Consider the following 22,500-nt stretch of genomic DNA (forward strand, 5'->3'; position numbering starts at 1 on the left):
GTGTGTCTGTGGTTTTGGAATGTAAAGGTGAAAGTGGCTAAGTGTGTCTGTGGTTTTGGAATGTAAAGGTGGAAGTGGTTAAGTGTGTCTGTGGTTTTGGAATGTGAAAGTGGTTAAGTGTGTCTGTGGTTTTTGGAACGTAAAGGTGAAAGTTGTTAAGTGTGTCTGTGGTTTTGGAATGTAAAGGTGAAAGTGTGTCTGTGGTTTTGGAACGTAAAGGTGAAAGTGGCTAAGTGTGTCTGTGGTTTTGGAATGTAAAAGTGGAAGTGGTTAAGTGTGTCTGTGGTTTTGGAATGTGAAAGTGGTTAAGTGTGTCTGTGGTTTTGGAACGTAAAGGTGAAACTGGTTACGTGTGTCTGTGGTTTTGGAATGTGAAAGTGGTTAAGTGTGTCTGTGGTTTTGGAACGTAAAGGTGAAAGTGGTTAAGTGTGTCTGTGGTTTTGGAATGTAAAGGTGAAAGTGGTTAAGTGTGTCTGTGGTTTTGGAACGTAAAGGTGAAAGTGGTTAAGTGTGTCTGTGTTTTTTTAATGTAAAGGTGAAAGTGGTTAAGTGTGTCTGTGGTTTTGGAACGTAAAGGTGAAAGTGGTTAAGTGTGTCTGTGGTTTTGGAACGTAAAGGTGAAAGTGGTTAAGTGTGTCTGTGGTTTTGGAATGTGAAAGTGGTTAAGTGTGTCTGTGGTTTTTGGAATGTAAATGTGAAAGTGGTTAAGTGTGTCTGTGGTTTTGGAATGTAAAGGTGAAAGTGGCTAAGTGTGTCTGTGGTTTTGGAATGTAAAGGTGAAAGTGGTTAAGTGTGTCTGTGGTTTTGGAATGTAAAGGTGAAAGTGGTTAAGTGTGTCTGTGGTTTTGGAACGTAAAGGTGAAAGTGTGTCTGTGGTTTTGGAATGTAAAGGTGAAAGTGTGTCTGTGGTTTAGGAATGTAAAGGTGAAAGTGGTTAAGTGTGTCTGTGGTTTTGGAATGTAAAGGTGAAAGTGGTTAAGTGTGTCTGTGGTTTTGGAATGTAAAGGTGAAAGTGGTTAAGTGTGTCTGTGTTTTTTTAATGTAAAGGTGAAAGTGGTTAAGTGTGTCTGTGTTTTTTTAATGTAAAGGTGAAAGTGGTTAAGTGTGTCTGTGTTTTTTTAATGTAAAGGTGAAAGTGGTTAAGTGTGTCTGTGTTTTTTTAATGTAAAGGTGAAAGTGGTTAAGTGTGTTCTTTGATAATCGACACAAATGGATGCAAGTGTGCAGTGTGTATGTCTGGCTCTGTCTGGTTTTGTGTGTGCGCGCGCACTTGACTGTGTTTGTGTATGTGTGAGAGGGATCTCAACTCATTTTTATACTGTACATTATAACTGTATATTGTGTGTGTGTGTGTGTGTGTTCGTTCATGTTTCCTCACAGGCTAAGCCCCGAGATCTTCCTCAAAAGGCCCGTTGTCGAGGGCAACCGCTGGCGCCTGGACTGTCTTCTGAAGCGTAAAGCGGTGAGCAGTAAAACCCTCTGCCATTGGTCTGTTCAATTAGTAAAACCCTCTGTCATTGGTCTGTTCAATTAGTCAAATCCTTTGGGGGTGCAGCGCGGAAATTTGACGCTTCACCGGCTCGTTGCACTCGTTTTAGCGCTCCTTCAGCAGCCTTTGCTTCTCGATTTCGGCATTCTTGCGGCACACGTAGTCGTGTGGCCGATTCTGTCGGAAGTTCCCAATGGGGGGGTAGTGAGGGGGCGCATCCGGTGAAAGAGCTCAATGTAAACCGGAAGTAAACAAGTAAATAAATGTGGCCACTTATGGGATTAAATCACTTCTTTATTGAAACCTACAGACGAATACATTGCACAAGTACACCGGCAGCATCTCATTTGGGGGCATCAGGATAAGCACCTTATACGGTATAGTTTGCATTTGTACGTACATGTTCAGAGTTGCAGGGGCTCAGCCTCTCAGTCTCTCCCAGGTCCACAGGGGGAGGGGAAAATGTCAAATCCATCAAATACATCTACGAGAGTCTACTCTAAATCTCAGGCTAGACTGAGATCACACTCGGCGCAGACGGTGGCAGTGCAGACATTCATAATGATTGCATGCATACACTTTAAGGTGGTTGTATACCATTGGCCTTTAACACTAGCACGTCGAAGCGGTCTTTCTGACCGATTTTGAGATTTTGAAGTGGATTTTCTTTGCCCATGAAGTCCTGAGAAAGTTCCCCTTGCATGATTTTTGTTTTTTTTTCTCCATTTGAAACGTTTTGTAAATATGATTTTAGGCATACTTATACCTAGTAGGTCTGGTCTTTTTCACGGTAAATGCTACACTGAGGAGTACAAATTATTATAATAATAACATGATCTTCATGTTGTTTTTACACAGCAACAAGGCGTGCGCATCTTCGTGATGCTCTACAAGGAGGTGGAGTTAGCGCTGGGAATCAACTCTGAATACAGCAAGAGAACACTGCACCAGCTACACCCTAACATCAAGGTGTGTGTGTGTGTGTGTGTGTGTGTGTGTGTGTGTGTGTGTGTGTGTGTGTGTGTGTGTGTGTGTGTGTGTGTGTGTGTGTGTGTGTGTGTGTGTGTTAAGGCTGTACCCTAACCCTTATTTTAGGACTCGAACTTCGGCAGGAATTTTCGAGTGAACATTCGGACCATTTGTTTCTAATTAATTAAAAAAATAACCGTCTCGATCAGAGCGCACAGCGCGTCTCCCCCGCTCTTTATCAATCTCTCTCGTCTCTCTCAACACACACACACACACACACACAGGGACGAATTATTTTCTGTGCGTGTGTGTGTGATCATAAAAGCTGCGCAGTTTACATCCACTCTCTCGGTTCTGCACTGCTGTAGGCCTACTGTAAGTATATAGCACTTTCGGTTCTGTCGAGGGCAGTGCAACACAGCGCAGAGAGAGAGAGAGAGATAACTAACCTTTTTCTCAAATTGTGAGAGCACATGCTGCTCACATCAATGTAGGCTCGCGCCCGTTGTCTTTCTGTATCGTGAATTTGTGGTTCCCTCGCTCGAGCAATGGGTAGATCGCTCACCGTTTGGGGGCTTCGCACCGCGGCCCCCAAACGGTGAGCGATCTACCCTTTTCACCACAACGCATTGGAACGGGGATCATCGTAAAGTCGTCTCTCTGTGTGTGTGTGTGTGTGTGTGTGTGTGTGTGTGTGTGTGTGTGTGTGTGTGTTTGCGTGCGTGCCGCGATGAGAGCACGTGCTGCTCATATCAAAGGCTTGCGCCCGTTGTCTTTCTGTATCGTGTGTGTGTGTGTGTGTGTGTGTGTGTAAACCTGACTGAGGCAGAGTCAGATAAGGGAACGCAAGCAGTGCGAATAAGAGAAGGAAAATCATTTTGTCTGTTGTGTGATTGGCTTGTTGGTCAAGGAGAGGGACAGTACAACAAGGGAGATAGACATAACTTCTGACAGGAATGCACTAGAAACTTACTTTTTTTGACATATCAAAATCGTATCACATTCTCGCCGAGATATATTTTCGAGTTAATAAAAATAAAAAAAATATATATATATTTATTTTTATAAAAAAATTAAAATAAAAAAGACGAATGGTTCAAACCCATTAATTAAGATTCGAGTGCCAACCCTAACGAGCGAACATTCGAACCTTGAATGTTTGGGGACAGCCTTAGTGTGTGTGTGTGTGTGTGTGTGTGTGTGTGTGTGTGTGTGTGTGTGTGTGTGTGTGTGTGTGTGTGTGTGTGTGTGTACTGTAGTATGTGTTTAAAGTAGGGCCGGGACTAATTGCGATTAATTTAGATTAATTAACTACAGATAAATTAATCACACCTTTTTTTTCACCGCGGAACGTTTCTCACTGGGCGCTTTTCTATAGTACTGAAAACTGGAAATAATAAAAAAAATACTAATTTACTATTTTAGTTACTAATTTTTTTTCAGACCTCCAGTTCTAGGCAACACAGAATGGGGTGACTTTTTATTATTATTTCCACAACAGGTATATTAATGACAGTAAAATGTTGAAAATGAGTGGTATCCTGTAGTCACTATTCGTTGATTCACTGGGATACCAAAAAACATTAAAAAAAAAGGTTTCTCGCTGTTCTCGGGTTGAATATTGATATGCGATTAAAATGCGATTAATCTAGATTAATTAATCGCAAAGCCTCTGATTAATTAGATACGTTTTTTTAATCGAGTCCCAGCTCTAGTTTAAAGTCTTATAACTGTGTGTGAATGTTAAAGCCTATTGTATGTGTGTATTAGAATGTGTATATAATATGGCATTTTAATGCAACTTAAATCTCAGGTCATGCGCCACCCTGACCACGTGTCCTCGTCCGTCTACCTGTGGGCGCATCACGAGAAGATCATTGTCATCGACCAATCGGTGGGCTTCGTGGGCGGGATCGACCTGGCCTACGGTCGCTGGGACGACAGGGAGCACCGGCTGATTGACGTCGGGAGCGTGACGCGTTCAGTGGCCCTAGAGCAGGTCTCTTACACACACACACACACACACACACACACACACACACACACACACACACTTCTATTGTTATACTTGTGAGGACCTACAGTACACATTTGTGCTGCGATGCCCAGAAACCCCCAAGAAACCGTTCCTCACAATGTCTATTTCTCAAATTCTATTATACTACTATACTATAGTATTCACATACGCACACACACCAAGTTGAACCGATTGACACTGGTAGAGAGTCCAATGTGCGTACTGCGGAAGAGGACATCTACACCGTCTTATCTGCCTTAGCTTATCTACTTGTTTCTCCATCTACTTAAACACTTAAACCCTGGAAAATAGACGATCTACAACTTGACCGGATTCCCAATGGCGAAATGTAGCCGATGTACAAGTTTGCGACACGGGGTGAGCTTGTAGATCGGCCGTCTTCACCGAATATTAGCCCCAGAATAGGCCTAATAGGTTAATCTTCCTGTCGCTGGCTTCCATTGAAAATGAATGGTAGCTTATTGTAGCTAAACATCAAAGAAGAGAAAGAAAGAACATCCGCACTGATGAAGAAACGTGGAAACGTTGCAATGTGTTGCCTCTAAATAAAGTAAGTCTCTGAGCTCTAGAAACTAGTGTGCGGATGTTCTTTCTCTTCCTTGATGTTTTGCCTTGATGCCTGACATCCAGCACCTGGCCTAAATATAGGCATTGAGATGTGCACACAATCTTCTCTGTGAGCTTATTGTAGCTGCCATTGTGAACGCAGCGAGAGAGAGGCAGAGAAAGAAGCAGTAGATATAGAGAAACAGCTTTACCCATTCTGACCGGGCACCCATTTTGGTGTCAGCATCATGTTATGCTTTAGCTATTTAAAAATAGCAGATCTACAAGCTCATATCGCGCCACCGAGTGGCGCGATACGAGCTTGTAGGTCTGCTATTTTTGAAAAATCGAAGAGCGACTGACATTTCTAGAATCTGATCTCAGGTCAGAATCAGATCATCAGACCAGTGTGTGTCCGGCGGAAACCTCGTATGAATCTGATCTCAGGTCAGCATAATTGTATACAATATGTAGTGGGGGGGTCCCTGCTTCATCATGGTGAAGTCACAGAGAGGTAATAATGAAGCGTGTCTGAACCAGGCTGAAGCGACGTCATCCAACATGGCCGCCGCTCCCTCCAACGGCTCGGCGCCTGCCCAGAGCAACGGGAAGCCCATCTCCACGGTGACGGACTCGGCGGACCAGCCCAGGTTGAAAGGTCAGGGGAGGGCGAGGAGGAAGTTCAGCATCAAGAGACACCTGCAGAAACACGGCCTGGCTCATGCTGACAGCGTGGACAACGCCGCAGAGAGTGAGTGCAAAATGTACTGTAGGCCTGCCCACACATGTCCCCCCCCACCCCACACACACACACAAGCACACTTTTTATGTTTTCATTACTATACTTGTGAGGACATCACAACACTTTACAATACCAATTTTATGAATGCCATTTCTACAATTCTTTGCCATTTTTAACTAACTGACTGACTGACTGATGTGAGTATACATCAGCATAACCCCAAATCTGTTTGAACAACTACCATTTCTCTTGTGGCCCTCACAAGTATAGTAATACAAGTACACACACACACACACACACACACACACACACACACACACACACACACACACACACACACACACATAATGGGTACTGGACCATTGCTAACCTATGTTTGCTTATCGCTCAGTGTTTCACCAATTGAGATCATATACTGTATATACTGTATGGATAGTGTATACACTAAAGTATATAAACAAATCCACGGAGTAGGGGTGCCCTGGGCCATTACTGAGGTGTACCATTAAGTGCAGCTGTACACCTCAGCACTGATTACGTAGCTACACCTGACCCACAGGGCACTGCTCCATGGATTCATCTATATGCGTTACTCGATAGAGAGAAACTCACATGTTGGCAAACTCTGTGCACCTTTTGTAAACGTCTCTTGTTTGCTCAACACTGGTCATCGTTAGCTGGGTAAACATCACATTAATCTCTGGCAGACAGATTTCGCCAGAGAAAGGCTGGCCTTCCCTCCTGCCAAGTACAGTATATGTTTTGCTGGTAAGTCAAATCATTTGCACAACGCACACAATATCCATACAAATCAACACCATAGGCACATTCTCTCATCTGAGACACAAGGTTGTTATAGCATTTTTCTTTATTGCGTTTTTAACTTTTTGTTAAAATTTACTTTTGATTCGTTTTTTTTCATGGTTTTTCTAGTTTTATTTAGTTCAGATGTTTTGGGAAAGGTTTTAGATGTAGTTTATTTTCTCATTAGTTTTAGTGTTTTGTATTACCAGTAAGTGGTAGTCAGGGCAGACATGCAAAATGTTAGTTTTCTATTATGTGGCGGGGCACAGGCAGACATTCAAAATGTTTAAGGTGTTTGCCCATTTTTGACAACAGAGCTTAAAACTCACACAGATAGAATATTAGAATACAAGATTTCATATCCAACAGAACTAATCTAAAGTGCGCGCATGACACAAAGACGAAGATGAAAGTAAGGCCTCTTATGATTTTAGTCATGGTTGGTTTTGTATAAGCACAAAACTGTTTTAGTTGGTTATAATTTTTATTTCATTCAACTCATTTTTCTTTTTTTTTTGTTACTTTTAGTTAAGATGACACATTTACACAATGGATAAAAGCTGGCTGGATGTGACGTGTGGTTATTAAGGTATACTAGTTTAAATGTACATACATACAGTATGAGTGTATACTAGTTTAAATGTACAGTATGAACGTATACTCTGTTTAGATTGGTCCAACAACAGCGTCACCAGCCAACACGATCTCATACCCATTAGGCTGGAAGTGCTGAAAACAGCCCATCTCCAGTCTCGGACTGGTGAGTCCAGGCTGCTGATTGGGCGATGGATGGCCTCGACATCGCTCTGTTGTCAGACTCCATCTCCCAGCATGCTTTGCAGTGTTTTTTTTACCTCAGCTGAGTGATATGACCTTTTTGGCTCGTTGTAACGTGACACCCTGTGTGGCCTTCATATGACCTCTGTGGACCCAGAGGGAGAAAGGTCAAGTTGTGTCTAGGGGTGCAACAGTTAATCGAACTAATCAAAAATGCCAGACATAGCCGATCAACAAGCTCACCATTTTTTGATCGGCTGTTTTGTAAAGTATAAAATAGGGCTTATAGGTGATTCATCTGACTAATCGGGTTGAATCATTGATGCACAATCAACATGACAATTATGCTATTTTAATTGTGATGTGGGCGCGTCACAAACGGATGTCACATTTCTGGGCAAACATAACATCCCCGGTGATTTGATTGGCCGAATTGGGTCACAAACGTGACATCTGGAATGTGACGTTACGTGGTGAAACAAAATGTTATAAAAGCGGATTTTATTAGCCAAGCTTTGCGTGACCTAGTGCTCTCTACGCTACTGTATAGTAAATCTTGAAAATGTAGTAATAAAAAGCTATCTAGTAATGAAGAAATCTAGTAATAAAACATAATGACAAAATGTGTACCTTGAGTATTTGATTCATGGAAAAAGTAAATGATAGAATAATTGCTAATAAAATAATCGATAGTTGCAGCCCTAGTTGTGTCAGCTGGTCTGTCTGCCTGCAAAGTGCAAACATACGAGTGTCTTTCCTGCATAATCTGCTGGTGGTTTATGTGATTTGGACTGATTCATGCATTCTCAGTCATCACGCTGCGTGCAGTTCTGTTGAATTGCACAGGTGTGACCTGCATTACTCCTGCATGTTTTAAAACTCACAACTTGGTCATAGCAAATAGCCTAGCAAATTACTGTAATTGCCCAAATTACAGGAATTCTACCTGGGGTTTTCAAACTTTGTCATGATGACACAGACCCTCAAATTGACTTTCATTAGGTCAGAAATATGTTGACGTTATACTTTGATACATTGTGGTGTATGAAAGGATGTAGTCCATCTCTAGGTTAGTGGTGATCACTTTGTCCAATCTGACCTGTAGTCCAAGTGAGCCAGACACTCTTGGCCTACGGTGCTGTCCATGCCATTAGTCCTTCAGCTCCTTGTTCCAAAGAACCATTGATCCGACAACCCCCGTTATAACTAACCCATCCATCCAACCTCACATTAACCTATAACTAACCCATCCATCCAACCTCACATTAACCTAACATTTGTCTCACTAATGGACTATTATTGGACAAAATGGCCTGTTGGACTAATGGGCAGCGCCCTCCTTAAGGCATTGTCTGGTGAGGGTGCGATCTGGATTATCTCTGGTGAGGACATCTTTTCAGGTTCTTATTACAGTATAAAACACTTATTTGGGCTGGGGACCCGCTGGAAGCCCATTATGGACCCCAGGGTTCAGACACTAACGGTTGACATTGTAACGCTTGTGACATTGTAGTCAGTTGAGCCTCTGGTGGCTTCCTGTGACAACCACAGCGTTGTACTTTGTGTGTTCCGTGGGGTTGTATTCCGCCACAGGACGCGTGGTGTCGTCTCACTGAGGCTGTTTAAATCTGAAATTACGTGAAACCTCTTGCATGTGATGCAACTTGATTTCAGTTGGTTCTCAGTTGAAAAGGAGGAAGGAAAAAAAAGGTTTGGTTTCAGGTTTTATCTTCTCTATTTTAGGACAGTTTATTGTTGCTCCCAAAGACCACAGAGGGCCCTGCTGTTTTTCACAATCAATTTCCTGTAACTTGTAATCAAGGTCCTTCACTCCACACACACACACACACACACACACACACACACACACACACACACACACACACACACACACACACACTTGTGTAAGTATAGACAATTAGACATACACCAACAGGAGGTCTGGAGACTAGCCCCGAGATGGGTGTGTTTACGTGCACCCGTGTGTGGGTGTGTGAAGGGTTAAAGATTATATAACACACTACAAATAATCAAGCACTGCTGTTGGCCACCCAATCTGTAAGCTTCACTGCTGTGCCGTCTCTGGCGCCTGAATTTCCCCAGCCCGGGGGATCAGTAGTGTGTCAGCGGTCTTGTTTTTAATTGTACAGATTGTTTTCTGTTGCTTTAAATTGTTTGACTGCTTACGGCTGTTTTTTAATACTACTCTTAAAGCACTTTGTGGGCTCTCTGTGCTATATAAATAAAATTGACTCTACATCACCACTATTACTACGATACAGTATGTACGTAGTACAGGCCAGCAGCTGTGTTATCATGAAGAACTATGTCTGGAGAAACTGGTCTTACAGCGCACCTGTCGATTCACCTGCCTGAATTCTGTCTGCTCTCAATCATCAAGTCTTAAGTCATTTTGGTGATGTTTTAAAAGTTACAGAGTATGCACTGCCTGGAACCCTTTGCACTCTTGTTTTGCCGTGGTCTTCCCCCTACTGCTCGTTGTGTGCATGACACTTGAAACATGCATTTTCCAACTGCACAGTATGCTGTCTCTTTGAGATGATGCTTATAGTTGTTTTACTACATTTAACTGCCACAATTAACTAAGTGTGTGTGTGTGTGTGTGTGTGTGTGTGTGTGTGTGTGTGTGTGTGTGTGTGTGTGTGTGTGTGTGTGTGTGTGTGTGTGTGTGTGTGTGTGTGTGTGTGTGTGTGTGTGTGTGTGTGTGTGTGTGTTAGGGGGTGGCTCTCTACGTAGTCTACACACTGGAGTTGGAGAGCTGGTTGGGGACACACGGTTCTGGCACGGGAAGGATTACTGCAACTTTGTCCACAAAGACTGGATACAACTGGACAAACCCTTCGATGGTGAGGAATGAGGATAGTCCCCCCCCCCCCCTCTCTCTCCATGTGCCTCTGTCTGTCTGTCCTGTCACTTTCTCTGTCTACATTCTTGAAAATGAAGTGAAAGAAAGATGAAGAGTTGAATAGGGACATTATATAGAGAGTCTCTCTATATCTGTCTCTATTCATCCTTTTTTTTTAACCCATTTTGACCTGAGATCAGATTCTAAAAATGTCTTTTACATTCTGACAGTTTTCTGAAAAAGCTATGTTTCTATGTCAGTCGTTCTTCGATTTTTCAAAAATAGCAGACCTACAAGCTCGTAGCGCGCCACTCGGTGGCGCGCTATGAGCTTGTAGATCTGCTATTTTTCAATAGCTAAAGCATAACATAATGCTAACACCAAAAGGGGTTCCCGCCCCAAAATGGGTTAAAGGGCGCTAGCCCCTCCTATATTTAGCTATAGTGTTGATTTCCGTCTTATACACAAACATTAAATTCCCATTGATTCCCATATGTGGACGAGCAAATCGGCTATTTTTGTCCTACGCAAATCGGCTATTTTTGTTGTCCTGTCATTGCAGATTTTATCGACAGGCATACAACTCCCAGAATGCCTTGGCATGACATCTCCTCAGTGGTTCATGGGAAGGCGGCGCGGGATGTGGCCAGACACTTCATCCAGCGATGGAACTTCACAAAGGTCAGGGGTCAAACCCTGGTTTTGTCAAACAGTGAACTAAGATCCAAAATGAACGAGCCATAGATCTAATAATGAAAGTCTTCCACATTATGCTGATATTTGTTATGTTTTAGACAGTCTCCTGTATGTGCTGGCCCTGTGAAGGGCTTTCCAATTCGGCTATGTATAATTGTCATTATATGACGTTTATTCCGTTATTCAACACAACACAATAGAACGACATTTTCTATTTAATATAGATACCAAGAACACAGATTAGGAAGTTGTATGACAGTCTGACAGAGCAATCCTTTCTAAGTCAGTAATTCACATTGTTAGCCGGACAGAACTAATAAACGGTTGTGTCAACCAGTAGCGCGATACACCACGGGAAATCAGTTTTGTCAAAGTGCACCGCAAAATGAACAGTGTAATTATTTTCACACCCTGTGTTCTGTCTTTTCAACCACCAGATAATGAAACCCAAGTACCGCTCTCTGTCTTACCCCTACCTGCTGCCCAAGTCCCACACCACTGCTGGAGAGCTGCCATACCAAGTCCCCAACTGTACGCAAGCCAAAGTCCAGGTATGATGAGCCCCGCAGTCTGTGTAGAACAAACGACTACTAGTAGTCGTATAACATGTTGGCTATACTGTATGCAGGGGATAATCGACGGGGAGCTGGCATTATTGCGATGTAAACCCTGACAGGGTGGTTAGTCCCCGACATGAAGCGGGGTCTTTATCGGTAATGAGTTAATTTATGCCAGCCAGGTGGATCCAGTGCAACGCAGTCTGCTGGGGAAACGCAGATAGGAAGTGTTGATCAAACATGATGACTCAATATTCTGTTATTGCATTGTCCATTTCTCGCCTCAAATGTTTTCAAAAACATTATTCGTTGTACTGTTTAGTAGCTGTAAATGACATTGTGTGTTTGTTTACATGGCTGTCATGATGAGGTTGTGCAGCCGGCTATATATTTTGGTTCTTTGATTTTGTATATAGTGCTTAAATTGGTCCTTTAATGCAGACCGATAAAAATAAGGCAACATAAACACATCAAAACAAATATCATTGGTTTGTTATCAGCTTGGCTGCAGTGCTTAATGAACAGTAAAGACATCAGGATTAGTTTAAACCTGGCTGTTAGCCTGGTCCGGAGCAGGCTAAATCCACAGCATTAGTTTCCATGGTAACTAGTGTGGCATTGCTTTCATGAAACCGAATTGAACGGACTGTTTTTGTCTTATAAACAGCGTAGCGGGGGCACTGTACAGCAGTTCTGACGGTACCTGTCGCGATTGTAATCAGAGCAACAGCTGCGGCCTATAAAAACAAGCCCAAACTGCGTGTTGGTTTATAAACAGCGGGGCACTGACACTGTACAGTTGTAGTTGTGATTTGTGAACGTACCTGGCTGTCGGGACTCCAGACTGGGAAAGCCCACTGCACAATCTCTCACTTCCTTCACGTTATTAGCCTACAGCCTGGGACCGCGGCTTGTCAACTGTCATTGCATCTCATTATGTGTTTATAATTTTATTTTACAGACGGCACGGGTGGGTGGCCGTGTGCCCCCCTTGCCTCTGGGCCCCCACACAGTCGCGTTGTCTGCGTCGCGCTAGTAACGCCTCTGCTGGCAAGATCAACCAGCTTTCATGAACCTGGTTAATCGCTGATCCAGGATATATTACGCCAGGATATCTGTTAAATCCTGGTTTAATCTCTAATCCAAGTTTCGTGAAACGGGCCCCAGATGGCCTAGAAGAGTCTTTGATTAGACATGCAGTTATTGAGTTCAGTGGTCATTATTGAAATGTAACAGAACGCTGAATTCAGAAATTGACTGATAAGAATCAGACATTCTACCATGTCGTGTAAAAGATGTACTGAATGTGACCAACACACATGCAGGCTGGCATATAAATGTACAAACTAACGTAAAAAGTGTAAGCATTAATCATTCATTCTGTCTGTCTCTCACTCTCTCTCTAGATCCTGCGTTCGTCCTGTGACTGGTCAGCAGGTATAAAGTACCACGAGGAGTCCATCCACAACGCCTATGTTGATGTCATCAAAAACAGCCAGCACTTCATCTACATAGAGGTACGGCTACATGCAACATGCAAGCACTGCACACTGATGTTCTAAAGTCAGATGTTGAAATGTTGAAAGGAACTATTTGGAATAACGTGTTCCTTCCACGTGCTACATCGCCTGCAATGGCACTGATTGAACTAACTGAAGAGATAATAAAAAACATAGATAAAAAGTTGTACACAGTCGGAGTCTTTGTAGACCTTAAAAAAGCATTTGACACAATTGATCATAATATCCTTATAAGGAAAATGTCAAAGTATGGCATCAGAGGTGTTGTGTCAAAATGGCTTGAAAGCTACATAAAAGACAGAGAACAAACTGTTCAACTAGGAGACCGTAATTCCAGTAGTATGAAAATAATGTGTGGAGTCCCTCAGGGGTCCGTACTGGGTCCCAAACTATTCAATTTATATATCAATGATCTTTGCTCTGTGTCTAGTGCACTGAAGTGTGTACTATTTGCCGATGATACGAACATGTTCTGCGCAGGGGAGGACATTCAGCAGCTCATGATGGTCTTAACAACAGAAATGAATAAATACAAACTCTGGTTTGATAGAAATAAATTATCCTTAAACTTAAGTAAAACAAAATATATGGTATTCGGAAACCGCCAAATACCAATGGATATCCAGCTGACTATAGATAATAATAAAATAGAAAGAGTTTATGAAAACAAATTCTTGGGAGTGATCCTAGACCATAGGCTCTGCTGGAGACCCCATATAAAATATGTGGGGAACAAGATGGCAAAGAGCATCTCGGTTATAAATAGGGCAAAGCACCTTCTCAACCCCAGCTCATTGCACACGCTGTACTGCGCAATGATCCTACCTTACATAAACTACTGCTCTGAGGTATGGGGAAACACCTTCCAATCAACCATAAATCCACTAATTATATTACAAAAGAGAGCACTCAGAGTAATAAACAATGCAGGATACCGGGACCACACACACCCACTATTCATACAATCACACCTCCTGAAGTTCACAGATATGGTCAAGGTAAAAATTCTTCAAATCATGTACAAAGCAAGATACAAACAATTACCGGTAAATGTACAGGACAAATTTCTAGATAAGGAAGGAGGATACAACCTTAGAGGACCACTGAACTTCAAGAAACCTGTGATGCGCACAAACTTAAAAACAAGGAGCATCTCATCTTACGGAGTCACACTGTGGAATGAGCTGGAGGATGAACTAAAGCACTGTGGAAACATAAACCAATTCAAGACTAGAGTCAAAAAAACTATCTTCGATAAATACAGAAGCGAAGAGTACTAATGGCATTACAAAAAGGGAACTATGACGTACTGTACTGTATAATTATATATTCTTATTACTATACTATACCATACATTATGAAATATATAAACATAGTCAAACCATATCACATATTATGAGTGGACCACTATTGGTAAACCACACCACATATGTATATATAATATATTATTATATGTTGCTTGTGTGTTATATATTATATATATATTATACCATTATTATCATTGTTGTTATTGTTGCTACTGTCATTATTATTATTTACAGTTGTTATTAGTATATATGTATGTGTATATATATATATATATATATTTATGTATATATGTACATATATATATATATATGAATGTGTGTAGATAAATGTACATACATAAGGACAGCATGAATGTATGTATGCACTGTGTAAGCACTAAGCAGGCACGGTCTGCTACACGTGCACAAATGGACTCCAGGGGTAGGGCCCGACAAGCCTATGGCTTCTCCCTAACCCTTTTTCGGAACGGACAGGACATGACCTATGGACACTATGAAAAAATAAATAATAATAATTTAAAAAAAAAAGAAAAAAAAAGATGGAAACTGTGTGCAATGTATGAATGTATGTCCTCCTTCCGAAAATAAACTGAACTGAACTGAACTGAACTGTACATCCAACCAGGGAAACTCCTCCCTGTCAGGTGTAAAGGAGCGACTTTACACCTGCACTGCACTCATGCATGAAGGAAGCATGAGTTGAAGTCCGTTGCTCTCCCCAGGTTGGCGGAGGGTGTGTAGACCCCAGGATCACATTGGATAATTGACACAGGGGTGAAAAATGGGTTACAAAATCGCGGGATAAAATAATAAATATTAAAAAAATATATAATAAAAACGAACCCAAATCCATAATAATAAAGTCAGATGTTTTTATCTTTATATTTCACTTGGGAGTATTTGATATTATTACAACTATTAGTTTGAGATTAAGACTTTAATACACAGCTACCTCAGCATGGGTCATTATTAATTATGTGTGTTTTCGTGTGTTTTCCTCCTTCAGAATCAGTTTTTCATCAGCTGTGCAGACAACAGACACGTCTTCAACAAGATAGGAGACACTATAGCCGAACGCATCATCAGAGCATTCAGGTACAGCGCGCACACACTCTGTAAATGTACAGTGTTGTCAAAGAACTGCACTGTTTACTCTGCCTTATCTTTTAATGATTTATGAGGGAAGTACATGAGGAACACACACACACACACAAAGCGTTGACATTGATGGATGCATTCCTGTTCGATTCAGAATGTTTCCTAAATGACTAATATTTTCTCAAGTCGTAAAGTCGTCCGAGTCATCTGAGGTTGTTTGACTTGGACAGGTACACGAGGTATTTTAATATCTGACTTTTTAAGGCAAACACTCTGTCTGTCTTTCTCTCTGTTTCTCTATCCACTCGTCTCTCACTCTCTTGTTCCGTTGTCAAGGGGCTTATCAGATGAAAGTGTGTAAACGGAGACATATGTTGACTTAGGGATGGATCAGATGGACTAAAGCAAACACGCATACTCAGACACACACACACACACACACACACACACACACACGCACACGCACGCACACACGCACACACACAGACAAGCACACAGTGGTGCACCCAAGAACTACACAACAACAACAATTCACAAGCACAACACACATACAGTACTATAGCCTCTGCACACACACACACACACACACACACACACACACACACACACACACACACACACACACACACACACAGTTAGTCCAGCGTTAATTGATCCATTTGCACATGTGGAACCAAACCACATGTCATTATACTGTAACACATGTCATTACATTGTAACCAGGGTACTAACATGTACTGTACCACATGTCATTACATTGTAACCAGGGTACTAACATGTACTGTACCACATGTCATTACATTGTAACCAGGGCACTGTAAGACATGTCATTACATTGTAACCAGGGTACTGTAAGACATGTCATTACATTGTAACCAGGGCACTGTAAGACATGTCATTACATTGTAACCAGGGCACTGTAAGACATGTCATTACATTGTAACCAGGGTACTGTACCACATGTCAATACATTGTAACCAGGGTACTTGTAAGACATGTCATTACATTGTAACCAGGGCACTGTAAGACATGTCATTACATTGTAACCAGGGTACTGTACCACATGTCATTACATTGTAACCAGGGTACTGTACCACATGTCATTACATTGTAACCAGGGTACTGTACCACATGTCATTACATTGTAACCAGGGTAATGTACCACATGTCATTACATTGTAACCAGTGTACTGTACCACATGTCATTACATTGTAACCAGGGCACTGTAAGACATGTCATTACATTGTAACCAGGGTACTGTAAGACATGTCATTACATTGTAACCAGGGTACTGTAAGACATGTCATTACATTGTAACCAGGGTACTGTAAGACATGTCATTACATTGTAACCAGGGCACTGTAAGACATGTCATTACATTGTAACCAGGGTACTGTAAGACATGTCATTACATTGTAACCAGGGTACTGTAAGACATGTCATTACATTGTAACCAGGGCACTGTAAGACATGTCATTACATTGTAACCAGGGCACTAACCACATCATCTCGTCGTAACTTGTGTCTGCAGGGAAGGGAAGAAGTACCGCGTGTACGTAGTGACTCCTTTACTTCCTGGGTTCGAGGGAAACATTAACACGGGCGGAGGCAGCGCCATCCAGGCCGTCATGCACTTCAACTACAGGTGTGTGTGTGTGTGTGTGTGTGTGTGTGTGTGTGTGTGTGTGTGTGTGTGTGTGTGTGTGTGTGTGTGTGTGTGTGTGTGTGTGTGTGTGTGTGTGTGTGTGTGTGTGTGTGTGTGTGTGTGTGCGTGTGCGTGTGCGTGAAGAGTTCTAAGTTAAAGTTAAAAGGAAGAAGATGTAGCTGCACTGTTTACCTAGTATAGATAACAGCTCTTTACTGGGTGTGTTTGTGTTAACATTTAGTTAATTTTCAACCCTCCCTATGTGAACACACACACACACACACACACACACACACACACACACACACACACACACACACACACACACACACAAGGGCTTGCATTGTTATGAATGGCACTTCATGTCTTACATACCGTAGCACATAGAGGATTATATCTGTTAAAATATGACAGTCAGGATATAGATGATGCTGATGAAATAACTGAATAAATAATGGTTGACTTAATTCAACAAATAATTTCTCTTCGTAGGACTATGATCAGAGGGGACTGCTCCATCATATCCCAGTTGAAGAGAGAAAGTAAGTTACAGTTACTTAACCCATTCTGACCGGGCACCCATTTTGGTGTCAGCATCATGTTATGCTTTAGCTATTTAAAAATAGCAGATCTACAAGCTCATATCGCGCCACCGAGTGGCGCGATACGAGCTTGTAGGTCTGCTATTTTTGAAAAATCGAAGACACTTTTAGAATCTGATCTCAGGTCAGAATGGGTTAAAGCTGGTGACCAAAGTGTCACCGTTTCAAAACCTAAGAACCATAATATGGGCCGGTGAATGAGGCCCCATATGAGCCTGTACAATTGAAGAACATTTGGCGCTCGGCAGCCAGCAGTAGCAGATTGTCGGATTCCAGGTTTTTCAAGAGAGTAGTAGAGCTTGTCGTTAGTCATGAAAGTCATGTGTTCAGCAAATCAGCCTAGCAGATTCGAATGAAAATCAACCGATAATCATCGGTAGGTTACTTATTATCACTAAGTCAAAGTTAAAGTCATACGATTTGTCACACACGTTACCAGGAGCGGTGAGCTGCAGCTGTGCCGCACTCGGGAATTATTTGATTAGTTGATTTGATTTGATTTGATCATTTGATTAGTTGACTAGAAAGCAATCGAGTCAGCAGGCTCGCCTGGAGCCTAAACTGACTGTGATTAGGAAACGCGTTGTCCGACTATTACTAACCCTAAAGGTGGTTGCACACTGGGCGCGTTTTTCGGAAAACCGATGGAGAAACGCCGCTAAAAATCTGAAAAACGTGCACCTTAACTCTAACCCTAACCTCAGTCTTAAGTCTTAAGCTTGTAGGTCTGCTATTTTTGAAAAATCGCCAGTAGGCTCCAGGCGAGCCTGCTGGCTCGATTGCGTTCCAGTGATAAGTAACCTACTGGTGATTATAGGTTGATAACATTCGAAGCGGGTGATCAGCCGTGGCTAAATAAAGGTGACCCTGGGTTTTCTGTGTAGCTGCTGACAGCCACTTTGTTTTCTGGCCTTGAACATGCAGGAAACTCTCTGCTCATCAGTACAAAGTAGAGCTGCCTGCCTACTATCGATTAAATCTCACAGCTTTCCTATACTGTTTGTCCCTCTTACATTGTCTCCCTCTCAACTTTCCTACTGTCTGTGTCACTCTCTCACGGTCTCCCTCTTAAGTTTTCCTACTGTCTTTTATGTGTGTCCACTTTTCCTTCGGAGGGAGATGAGAACTCCAAACCCTCCACCATCCAAAGAAATTACATGAACCCAAACACACATGAAAGCACCCATATTGAATAACAGCTGAGCACCACCAAGAACCATTATAGCTGAACTGGTTTAGAATTACACAGTGGACCCTGGCTGGCTGTCTCTGTCATTGGTGGTGTGGTCTTCTTGATGCAGTCTCGGCAGGGAGGTGTGGTGGCTGGAATGGTTTGATATGTCTGGCAAATGCACACATTTTCTCTCATTTCTCTTTCTGTCTGTTTCTCTCACAATGTATCCCTCGCTTATGAAGTATCACGTAAGTTCATGCAGGACACGTGAGTCCCCCAAGCCGTAATCAGCTGTCAATCTGCTAATTGAATTGAAGTGTTTCAGCCGAGCTTTTCTACACACCAAATCACAGCTCATTCTTACAACATGAACAGGCCAAGGCAATCCATTTAAATACAGTATGTCTCTCTGCTACACTGGATCTCTGCTATTCCATTACTGCCACACATGCTGCTGCTGGAAGAGCCCCCAAAAGTGAAAGAAAAATGTTAAAACGAAATTCAACATATGTGGACGACCCAAATAATGTCACTATTACCACTGGAGAGACTTAAATATGGAACACAAAATAAGGCAGATGTATTCGTACTAGAGGTATGGACCCCCTTTTTGGATTATATCGAAGAGCGCAGTTGATTCTGTGTAGGACGGAACCCACCTTCACTTGCACACATGCATTTCACAACCCTGTACCACTTGGAAATTATATATATATATATATATATTTTTTTTTTCCTTTTCTCATTTATTTTCTTTGTTTCTTCATTGTTGTTTTACACATTGTTGTTAGTATTTTTTAGTAGTAACTGTCTTGTATTGTGATGTGTCTTGTATTGTGTTGTCCGACTCCTTGTGTCTATGTAAAAGAAAAGAGAAAACCCTCAAAATAAATGATGATAAAATAAAATAAAACGAAATTCAATGTTATGCAAGGGCTCTAATGGTGCGTTCACATGGGCAGATGCACTATACAGTCTAGTCTACCATTCATTGTCAATGGAAGCCAACGACATGAAGATGCAAAGATGTATCCGACGTTTCTAGCTACAAATTGAAGCTGCGCTGGGTTCAACTTCCAGATGCAAAGTTACAAAGCTACATGCTGGATTGTTGTTTTTTTTCTCGATCTCCCCCGCCGGCCGCCGCGCCTCCGACACACGTCACTGCGGACGCACGCTCGATGACGCCAACGACCGTGTGAGCAACAGATTTACTTGCGAAGCGACAACGCGAGAAATATGCTGTGATATTTGCATCTTTGCACGTGCCTTGTGTGAACGCAACCTAAACATTGTCTGCTTCTTCCTGTGCTTCATTGTCTCTCTTTGTCTCATTTTATCAGTACTCTTTCTCGCTCTCTCTTCGTACCCCTCTGCCCTCCCTCTCGCTATCTTTCTCTTTGTTTCTCGCTTAACCTGAGTTCTTTCGTGTCTCGAGGCAGAACCTCAGCTAATTCATATGTTCACATAACCACAACATCATGGCTTCATTTCGTACCTCAAAACCCCAAGGTTTCATATCTCTCTGCTCCCAACTCTCAGTCTCCGTAAAGCACAAACACATAAACAGTGGCGTGCACAGACATTTAGAGGGGCAGGTGCTCAAATGAAAAAAGGGCACCTTGTGCAGCACGTGGAACCGGTGAGATGTATAGATTGTGGGGCCTAAATAATATATTAGATATTATATATTATTAATATATTTATCAAGAATTGATCAATGTCACCATGGTCCACATACTGTACAGTGTACAGTGTACAAAATAATAAAATAAAATAAAATTGTTTTTCCCAAAAAGGCAGGGGGTGCTCTAGCACCCCCTAGTGTCTATCTGTGCATGCCACTGCACATGAAGAATATTATGTATAGAGATCTTTGTATCTGTCGGTCTATGTGACTTTTATATCCAGAGATCTGTGTCAGCCATGCCTAAATATGGAGTCCAGGTCAGTCTATGATGTCAGTACTATGACATCATATTGATAAAAAAGAATTGTCCACCATACGCCGAGTTGAAGTCGATCGATTGGGCCGTTCTCAGGGTGCATAGGAGACTGACGGACGGACGGACGGCCATGCACACAGAGATAATAGATGAGATAAGATAACCCACACCTCTCTCTCTGTCTCAGTGGGAGACCAGTGGATGAACTACATCTCCATTGCCGGGCTGAGAACCCATGCTGAACTGGAGGGAAAGCTGGTGACGGAGCTCATCTACGTCCACAGCAAGATGCTCATTGCAGACGACAACACCGTCATCATCGGTACGTGGGCCATCTGTTGTACCATGTAGGGGTGTGTGAACTGATGGATTTCATCCATTATGATAAAATTATATTTCCACTCCCTTTTCCTTTTTTAAATTCAGTAGTAAAGGTTTTCCAAAATAGTATCAGCTCTACAAACTTTGTTGGTTTGTAGATTGGCTACCGTATGTTTGCGATTTTTGCATGGCACTTTATGACAAACGGTGATAACACTTCTAGAAAGACTAATCGATAGTTGCAGCCCTACAACTATCGACTAGGGACATTTATGATCCCTTAGAGGGGCACATTGGGTTTCTTGTAGTATAATACAGCTCATAAACAGAACCTCTGAAGATGGAACAGGGGTGGCAGTGGCTCAGGAGGTAAAGCGTCTGCTCGGGAAACGGAAGGTTCCCGATTCGATCCCCGGATCCCCCTGAGTTAGTGTCGAAGTGGCAAGACACTGAACCCCGATCTGCTCCCATTGAGCAGGTTGGATGGTGCCTTGCATGGTTTCCCCCGCCATCGGTGTGTGAATGGGTGCATGTAATCCACATTGTAATGCGCTTTGGATAAAGGCGCTACATTTGACTACCATTTGAATAGCTTCATCACCATTTAGGACACATCTCAGCCACAGCAAAATAATTATTTGAAAGGATTTAGACAGCAGATTATATGAAAGGATTTAGACAGCAAATTATGTGAAAGGATTTAGACGGCTAATTATATGAAAGGATTATACAGCAAATAACTAGCGGAATAGAATCTTCATTCAAAGTTTTAATCCTCAAAGATCAGCTTATTTTTAAATACATGAAATGTTTAGACATTTAAAAATAAATGATGCATTTTGCATGCATCAGTTAACCACTCCATTCAAATAGCTGGTCAATTTATGGTGCGAAAACAAATCCCATACTGCCCTCTTCTGGTTGGTACTGGTACTATCTAATATATTGGTTAAATCAATCTGCATTAACAAACCGTCTACACCCACTGCTGATACAATCAAAGGACCGCCCTAAAGTGTATGCATTGGTCCTGGGACACAGCTTTATATATTTTTTCTTAATTATCTCATTGATTGAATTTAGATCACGGTAGGTGGAGATGTCCGGCTGTGCAAGACTATTTGCTCACGCTATTACTTTCTGTCTTTGAGCCCTCCTTATCTGTTTAATTTTCTTATCTTTTTGTTACACGGCTGGCCGTTTTCTTATCGGCCGTGTTTTTCTTATCCGTTCTTGCGCTTCTATGACTGCTGTAAACTGCCATGGCGACTGAATTTCACTTGCGGGATCAATAAAGGCCTATCTACCGTATCCATCTCATCTCGACGCGCAGTAAAACACTTCTCTTTTCATGACATCAGGATCTGCCAACATAAATGACAGGAGCATGCTGGGAAAGCGA

At 42.1% G+C, this 22,500-nt stretch overlaps 1 protein-coding gene across 4 annotated transcripts in view; it reads left to right on the plus strand.

Annotated features, from left to right (window-relative positions):
* Positions 1-22,500, plus strand: part of pld1b (phospholipase D1b) — a 109,720-nt gene that overhangs the window by 82,007 nt on the left and 5,213 nt on the right. For 3 of the 4 annotated variants that reach the window (XM_083778475.1, XM_083778473.1, XM_083778474.1), the window contains 14 exons: positions 1,381-1,462; positions 2,348-2,458; positions 4,272-4,457; positions 5,583-5,793; positions 7,259-7,348; positions 10,104-10,232; positions 10,794-10,912; positions 11,365-11,478; positions 12,891-13,001; positions 15,318-15,406; positions 16,942-17,055; positions 17,548-17,597; positions 20,965-21,099; positions 22,460-22,500. The exon at positions 22,460-22,500 is cut by the window's right edge and continues 113 nt beyond it. In XM_083778475.1, coding sequence (XP_083634601.1) covers positions 1,381-1,462; positions 2,348-2,458; positions 4,272-4,457; positions 5,583-5,793; positions 7,259-7,348; positions 10,104-10,232; positions 10,794-10,912; positions 11,365-11,478; positions 12,891-13,001; positions 15,318-15,406; positions 16,942-17,055; positions 17,548-17,597; positions 20,965-21,099; positions 22,460-22,500 — 1,582 coding nt within the window. The remainder of the gene's footprint in view (positions 1-1,380; positions 1,463-2,347; positions 2,459-4,271; positions 4,458-5,582; positions 5,794-7,258; positions 7,349-10,103; positions 10,233-10,793; positions 10,913-11,364; positions 11,479-12,890; positions 13,002-15,317; positions 15,407-16,941; positions 17,056-17,547; positions 17,598-20,964; positions 21,100-22,459) is intronic. The other variant, XM_083778476.1, reaches the window with a different exon arrangement.

This window comes from Protomyctophum parallelum (assembly GCF_964188405.1).
Source record: "Protomyctophum parallelum genome assembly, chromosome: 12".
Classification (NCBI taxonomy): Eukaryota; Metazoa; Chordata; class Actinopteri; order Myctophiformes; family Myctophidae; genus Protomyctophum; species Protomyctophum parallelum.